This window comes from Nicotiana sylvestris, chromosome 10 (assembly GCF_000393655.2).
Source record: "Nicotiana sylvestris chromosome 10, ASM39365v2, whole genome shotgun sequence".
Classification (NCBI taxonomy): domain Eukaryota; kingdom Viridiplantae; phylum Streptophyta; class Magnoliopsida; order Solanales; family Solanaceae; genus Nicotiana; species Nicotiana sylvestris.
The window spans coordinates 100,735,969-100,744,802 of NC_091066.1; the positions used below are offsets into that span (position 1 = coordinate 100,735,969).

At 43.4% G+C, this 8,834-nt stretch overlaps 1 protein-coding gene across 1 annotated transcript; it reads left to right on the forward strand.

The window, feature by feature from the left end:
• Window positions 1-1,621: 1,621 nt before the first annotated feature.
• On the forward strand, window positions 1,622-3,268 carry LOC138879751 (uncharacterized). Its single transcript, XM_070159384.1, has one exon. It carries the CDS (start codon window positions 1,622-1,624, stop codon window positions 3,266-3,268), a length of 1,647 nt encoding a protein of 548 aa, XP_070015485.1.
• The last annotated feature ends 5,566 nt before the right edge of the window (window positions 3,269-8,834 follow it).

The window sequence follows — 8,834 nt, forward strand, 5'->3', positions numbered from 1 at the left end:
ACAAATGACAACTAATTAATCAAGTCATTCTAACACAAGTCTCACAACGAAATTAATCTAAGATACCTCATCTCATAATCACAAGTCATGAGTCCCAAATCACGAATCATATGCTCACGACACCTCGTGCCCACATTTTCAATCACCACTGCAGGGACAACTCACGTGCCAATATCTCAATCTGCCCGGCATGGTCATAGGTTCACAATCACAATCCGCCTGGCGTGGTCACAACCTCAATATCACAATCCGCCCGGCATGCTTACACGCTCACTATCACAATCCACCCGGTGTGGTCACAAGCTCAATGTAATAATCCGCCTCGCGTGGTCACATGATCAATATCACAATGGAAGCTGATAATACAAGAATACATGGGCATGATCAATAATTTCAAGTTTCATACTCCTGAACTGGTATAAGTAGCATGCTACAGTGAATGCTTGTACGAGTGTACTATCATAGTCAAAGTCAACAAGTAATATCAAAGACATCGAGTAGCTCACTAAAAGCAACACAACAAGTCACATAAGATGCATGACATAGACAAGGAAAATCACACCATCACATGAATATTATCAACATAATGCCCCCAGGACACACATATCATCCCTGACATGGCCACCCTTATCTCTCCGTATTGATAACATCATAATAGCCACCCTTATCGCTTTGCCTAGAAATTTAACATGATCCGACACAATATCTTAGAAACTTCTTGGGTGTGTGTGCGATGCATAAGCAGAACCATGTCTCGGATGATGCTCTAAGGTTGAGGTAATATAAGTACTTACTAGCTGGATACGCGAGGAAATGGCTTCAGAATTTTCCACCAAACTCTATTCATTCTTGGCCCGAACATGTCCGAGCATTCTTAGCTAAATGGTTCCCGCAAAATAAGAAATCTGAGCTCCGGGATAAAATCTTCTTTTTCAAGCAAGTACCGGGAGAACATCTAGACAAGGCATGGGATCAATTCAAATTATATTTGGTGAGGTTTCCCAATCATGGTTTTCCGGATTCTATCTTTTTGGAAAAATTCTATATGGACTTGGATCCTGTGAACCAATCTATAGCCAAGAATGCAGCTGAGGGATCTTTCATGGACAAATTATTTGCAAGGGTCACACAAATACTTGACAAAATGGTGAAGCATAATCAAGCATGGCACTTAGAGGACACCACAGGTGGAATTGCATATGGGTCTCCTTCCTTGACCACCATGATAAAGGAATACCAAGAAAGGGATCAAGTGATTGCAGGGCTTGCCACAAATGTCAATGTGTTGAAAAATATGTTCACAGAAAGCCAAACGAAGAAAGTAATTATGGTGGTAGATGTGCAACCCTTATCAAATGAGGACTTTGAGGAGGTAAACTATGTCAACAACTCTCAAGGTGGATATCAAAGGCAACATTACCAAGGTCAAGGACAACAAAATCAATGGAGGCCTCAACCGCAAGGGCAAGGCAACCAATAGTGGAGAAATGACCAAGGCGGCTCAAATCAAGGTAATTGGAACAACAACAACAACTTCCCAAATCGGAGTTCAAACCCTTATGTTCCTCCAAAGGGTCAATATTCAAATCAAGGTTCCTCAAGTGAGTCTAAGTTGGAAAGCATGCTTGAACGTGTATTGCAAAATCAAGAGAAGTCCGACACTTCTATGAAGAATATGACCGAGCTTGTTGGTTCTCATACCGCATCCATTCAAAAATTGGAGATGCAAATGAGAGACCTTTCTAGGGAACAAAATCCAAAGCAAAAAGGGACACTCCCAAGTGACACAATTGCGAACCCCAAGGGTAGTGGGAGTGGTCCCACTTCTTATGTCATGGCGATTACAACTCGGAGTGGGAAAGTACTACAAGGAGAGAGTGAACAAGTGGTTGAAGTAGAGGAGTCCGAACAAGGGGTTGAGGTTGAAGAGCCAAGTGTTGTCGAAGTTGAGAAGATTCCGGAAGATTTGCAAGTGCAAAAAGAGAATCGGGAAGAGGTAAAGGAAAAGGTAAAAGAGACACAAAAAACTCTTCTACCTATTCCTAGACCTCCTCCTCCATTCCCTCAAAGAATCTCTAGGAAGGTTGATGATAGCAAACTTGAGAAGTTCTATGACATTCTCAAGCAATTATCGGAGAATATTCCATTTGTGGAAGCATTTCAAGAGATGCCGGGTTTTGTTAAGTATTTTAAAGATTTGATTACCAAGAAGAGAACCACCAAAAATGAAGTGGTGAATGTGACTCATCGGGTTAGTTCCATCATTGCAACATCTACCGTTCAAAAGAAAGAAGACCCGGGAGCTTTTACCATTCCTTATACCATTGGGGCACATGACTTTGCAAGAGCCCTTTGTGATAATAGGGCTAGCATCAACTTGGTGCCTCTTGCCATTTACAAGCAAGAGGGGTTGGGTATTCCAAGGCCCACAAGTATGAGATTGCAAATGGCCGATCATTCCATAAAGAGACCAGTGGGAATTATTGATGATGTGCTTGTTAAAGTGGGAAAATTTTATTTACCCGCCGATTTCGTAATTCTTGATTGTGCAGTTGACAAAGAGATCCCTATCATTTTGGGTAGACCATTCCTTGCCACAGGAAGAGCACTAATGGATTCGGAACTGAATGAGATCAAATTCCATGTAAATGATGAAGAGGTTACATTCCAAGCAAGCAAAGGTATGAAACTACCGCATGAGTATGAAAGCATACTGGTGATTGATGTTGTTGATGAAGTGGAAGATGCGGTGGAAATGAAGTTGGAAGAGAAATGCCTTGGTGAGGCATTGGCGGCTATTTTGGTGAACTTTGATGGTGAAGATATGGAGGGGTATATGGAATCGGTAAATTCATTGGAGGGGCTTGGGTCCTACACTTATGCTCCGGCAAAACTCTCTCTCGACTTGGAGAATAAAGCCACTCCTCCTGCAAAGCCTTCTATTATCGAACCACCGCAACTAGAGCTCAAACCACTTCTACCACACTTGAGGTATAAATTTCTTGGCTCAAATAATACTTTACCAGTAATTGTTTCTTCTTTGTTGAATGATGTGCAGGTAGAACAATTTTTGGAAGTCTTGAAGGAGCATAGGCAAGCCATTGTATGGACAATTGCGGGCATCCGAGGGATTCCCGCGGGAATTTGCGAACACAAGATCCAATTGGAGAGTGAGACGAAACCAAGTGTGGAACATCAACGATGGTTGAACCCGTCAATGCAAAGGTGGTATAGAAAGAAATCATCAAATGGTTGGATGTCGGGGTAGACTACCCTATTGGCGATAGTTCTTGGGTGAGCCCAGTGCAATGTGTGCTGAAAAAGGGAGGCATGACCGTAATTGAAAATGATAAAAATAAGCTCATCCCAACAAGAACAGTGACCGGTTGGAGGGTGTGTATGGATTATCGGAAGATCAAGAGTGCCACATGCAAAGACCATTTCCCTATGCCTTTTATTGATCAAATGCTTGATCGGCTAATGGGAAGGTCATTCTATTGTTTCCTTGATGGATATTCCAGCTACAACCAAATCAACATCGCATTGGAGGATCAAGAGAAGACGACATTCACTTTCCCCTATGGAACTTTTGCCTTTAGCCGGATGCCATTTGGTTTGTGCAATGCTCCGGCTACTTTTCAAAGATGCATGATGTCCATTTTCTCCGACATGGTGGAGGATTTTCTTGAGGTTTTTATGGATGACTTCTCAGTGGTAGGTGACTCTTTTGAGCATTGTCTTAACAATCTTAGACAAATGCTTAAGAGATGTGAGGAGACCAACCTTGTGCTCAACTGGGAGAAATGCCATTTCATGGTGGATGAAGGCATTGTATTGGGGCATAAAATTTCAAAACATGGCATAGAGGTTGACCGGGCTAAGATCGAGATTATTTCCAAGCTTCCTCCACCTACTTCCGTTATAGGTGTTCGAAGTTTCTTAGGGCATGCCGGGTTCTATAGGCGTTTCATCAAGGATTTTTCCAAGATTGCAAATCCTATGTGCAAACTCCTTGAGAAAGATGCCAAATTTGTGTTTGACGAGAAATGCCTCAAAGCCTTTGAGTAATTGAAGCAAAGTCTCACCACGCACCTATTATTGTCACACCGAATTGGTCTCTTCCTTTCGAGCTCATGTGTGATGCCAATGGTGTAGCTATTGGAGCAATGCTTGGCCAACATCACAACAAGGTTCTCCACACGGTCTATTATGCAAGAAAGACACTCAATGGAGCGCAAATGAATTACACAGTGACTGAGCAAGAACTTCTTGGCATTGTTTATGACTTTGAGAAGTTCCGGGCTTATTTGTTGGGATCCAAGGTGATAATGTACACAGATCATGCTGCTCTTCGCTATCTTATGGCAAAGAAGGATGCAAAGCCTCGCTTGATTCGATGGGTCTTGTTGTTGCAAGAATTTGACTTCGAGGTCAAAGATCGCAAGGGAACTCAAAATCAAGTAGCGGATCATTTATCAAGGCTTGAAGAGGCAGAGAGGCCAAAGGGAGATCTTGAGACCAACGATGCATTCCCGGATGAACAATTGGCACTTTCTAGCACTTTTGCTCCTTGGTATGCCGATATTTCCAACTACTTGGTTAGAGACCTTATTCCGGATGGATTGGAATCCTATCAAAAGAAGAAGTTTTTGAGAGATTGTCGGCAATACTATTGGGAAGAACCATTCTTGTTCCGTGTTTGTGCTGATAACATCATCAGAAGGTGTATTCCAGAAGAAGAAATTATGCCAATTCTAAAGGCATGCCATGACTCACCGGTTAGAGGTCATCATGGGGGAAATCGAATAGCGACTAAGGTGCTTGAATGTGGTTAGTATTGGCCGTCAATCTATCATGATGCCAACCAAATGGCCAAGGCTTGTGACCAATGTCAAAAGCAAGGATCAATCTCTAAGAGGCATGAAATGCCAATGCTCTTTGTGATGGAGATAGAAATCTTCGACGTGTGGGGAATTGATTTTATGGGTCCCTTTGTGAGTTCTTGTGAGATGAAATATATCTTGGTAGTTGTGGACTATGTGTCCAAATGGGTTGAAGCAATTGCCTTACCAAACAACGAGGCAAGAAGTGTGACCGCATTCTTGAAAAAAAACATATTCACTCAGTTTGGCACTCCTAGAGCCATTCTTAGTGATAGTGGGTCTCATTTATGTAACAAGTCTTTCAAGGGGCTACTAGAGAAGTATGGCGTCAAGCACAAGGTGGCCACACCTTATCATCCCCAATCTAGTTGTCAAGTTGAAGTTTCCAACTGGGAGATAAAGAGCATTTTAGCAAAGACCGTCAATGCAAACATGACCGATTGGTCAAGAAAGCTAGATGACACGTTATGGGCATACCGCACGACATACAAAACTCCTATTGGCACTTGTCCTTATCGGTTAGTCTTCGGCAAAGCTTGTCATCTACCCATAGAACTGGAACACAAAGCCATGTGGGCTCTGAAGAGGTTGAACTTGGATTGGGTTGAAGCTGTGAATTTGAGGTTAACACAACTCAATGAGATGGAGGAATTCCGTTTCCATGCATATGAAAGTGTAGCTGTGTATAAAGAAAGGATGAAGTTCGTCCACAACAAAAAGATCTTGAAGAGGGAGTTCAAGTTGGGTGACTTGGTTTTGCTCTTTAACTCAAGGCTCAAATTATTTCCGGGCAAGCTCAAATCAAAATGGTCCGGTCCGTTCAAAGTGGTAAATGTCTCTCCTTTGGGAGATGTGGAACTAGAATCGGAGGATGGGCTCCGAACCTTTAAAGTGAATGGCCAGCGAGTCAAGCACTACTTGGGCACAGATGGAGAAAAACATTTGGTGGAGCAACTGGCTCTTAAAGATGGTCCATGCTCGACCAATGAGTGAATCCAAAGGAACACTAACTTCGTCGTGCCGCGACGTTAAATCAAGTGCTTCATGGGAGGCAACCCATGTGTGGTAATTTAAAGTGTGTGTTAGAGTGTAGAGGATTCAAAAGATCATGACACGGGGTAAGATTGCTTGATAAAGGGAAGAAAAATCACCTTGTATAGTTTGCTATACATATGCGGTCGCATTTTCACTATGCGGACCGCATTCTGATTTTAAACCAACACAGTGTGTTTGGATAAATCTGGCGGTAAGGATGCGACAAGTTGGTGCACTTTGCGAACCGCATTTTCACTATGTAATCGCATAGTGCACCGCATTTTTGGGTCTTCAGCAAGTCACTTGAATCCACCGCATAACACTTATGCGGTCGCATAGTGTGTTATGCGGCCACTTACCTACCGCAAATACTTCAAGTATATCCTTCGCATCCCTTCAACTCTCACGCGTTCAAAACAAAACAAAAATATTTTTTTAACAGAAAAGAAACAAAGCAAAAATGAAAAAAAGGGGCACAAAAGAACGAAAAACAAAGGGGCAAAACAGCTAGTGGCATCTAACCAACGACGAAAAAACTTGAGAATTCATCTCCCTAGTGTGCTTATTCATCTTCACTGGTATGTTTCCTTGCCCTGATTTTTTATTTTCAATTTCGCCTGTATTTCTCCTGTGTTTCTTTTCTATTCCCTTTTTTTCTTCTAGATTGTTTTTGTAAGTAGATGTCTGCCATATTGTGATAGTATTTTAGGTAGGAAACATGTTTGGGGTACTGGGTAGTAAGAATTAGGACATCCATTATTGAGGATTGAATTAACTCATGGGGGACGATAAGGTTTGCGGCTCGCATAATCGAAATGTGGTCCGCATTTCTGCCGCATAATTCAACCCTAGTTGGCTGAGGAAGATGATCAAATGTGGTGAAATTTGCGATTGCATAGTTGATATGCAGACCACAAAGTCACCGCATACTGAAACAAAACACCCAAATTAAAACCTTGCTTTTTGCGGTTGTTTTGCGATCGCATTTTCCACTTTGTGGTGGAATTTGCGATCGCATTTTCTGTTTTGGTTTTTGTGAGCAAGTCAGTTCTGCGATGGTTATGCGGTCTGCATTGTGGTTATGTGATCGCATAACCCATCGCAGACTGAGATCAGTAGTGAACTATCGAGTTTGCGACAAGTTTGCGGTCTGCATAGTGGTTATGCGACCGCATAACCTGTCGCATCTTCAAATTTTTCTTGAACTTTTTCTGTTTTCTTTTCACTGTTGCCTACAATGTCGCTCATATTTCTCTTTTGTGTAGATATGGCTCCCAAGAAACATGCAGCCTCTGCCCAGAAAAGGGCATCCTCCAGTCGTCTCGCGGCATAAGAAAAACGATCACGAACGGACCTTAATGTTCCTTGTCCCTCCCAATCTGATGAGGAGAAGATCTTGCCCTTAGTTGACCTACAGGCTGAGGCAAGAAGGAAACACAGAGATGACTTCCAACTCCGATTTGGGGTTGATGGGTCCAGGGCACTGTATAGAGAAGGGCTCACCAAATGAAAGATCCTGGCTGAAAAGCAATTGAGTTTGAACGGGCTACAGGAGCAGTACCCCCACATATGGGAGAACATAAAAGCAAGACAATGGGGGTGCTTCACTAAACCACCTGTTGAATATAATGAGACTCTTGTCCGTGAGTTCTATGCATCATATAGAGCCTCCAGGACTGCGCACCACAAATGTAACAGGATTTTTAGTGACACTGTACTAGTTCGGGGGAAGAGTGTGTTTTGGATAGTAAGGCAACTAATGAGATGTACTTCCTTGACTGGAGATCGGGCACTGCTGAGTATGCCGCCAAATGGGCAAATAGAGAAAATGAGCGTAGTTGGACTGCTTCGGTGATAGCAAGGGGGATCCCTGCTTGGATCAACCCTATGCATAAAATATACAACGAGGATCTCACACGGGAGGGTCAATTTTGGCTCAGCTTTGTCACCTCTCGACTGATACCGTCCAGGAACGAGACTGACATAGGCATTGAGAAAGCTCTTCTCATTGCATGTATTATGGCGGGTATTAAGATTGATGTGGGAGCTCTTATCTTCCAAGAGATAGGGATCCGGGCAAAGTAGCACGCCACCTCACTTCCATTTCCCTATTTGATCACAGCCCTCTATAAAGCTGTGAAGGTCTCTACCATGCCACACACTGACTGGACAGGGAAGGAAATGAGGGACATTAATATCACGCATATTAGCAATGCTGTTGCTCCCCAGAGGTTCCGATTCAGGGTCCAGTTGATGTAGAACCTTCAGACTCTCAGTCCACCAAAAATGCTCAGCCTTCTGCTGCACTGCCAGCCGTATCGAGGCTTGGTCTTATTGCTTAGCATGCCAATGCTAAGGTAGACCAACTTTTGAAGACCTTGCCCAACCTCATCAAACAAGCCCTAACTCCTATACAGTCCTCAGTGACAGCACTCCAACAACAACAAACAACTTATGGGGATCGCCTGCAACAACTTGAGTTGAGGGTTGAGAAAATTGAGCAAGGTGAGGTTAGTGATTTGCCTAAGCTCCGAGAGGAGGTTTCCACTATGACGACCGAGCTCCACAAGATGCACTCTTTGGAGTTCGATCTATCATCCCTCCTACCCAAGGAAGGTGAGCAGGGAGAAGACACAGCAGCATCGGATTTGGGCCTTGACTTCTCCACTCTGATGACAAATATTGTACCTCCAACTACCGGGGCTTCCCAGCCTCCAGCTTCTCCTGCACATGTTGAGATTCCTTCTGAGGAGGATTCCGGACATTCTTCAGAGTTCGAGGGTGAGAAGGTAGACGAGAGAGAGGATGTGGAGGATTCATGGTCCATAGAGGATGATGGCCCTCAGGAGAAGGGCAAGCAGATTGCTGCTCCTACAGTTGAGGACGAGGAGCAAGCAAACATTCAGATGGCGATCG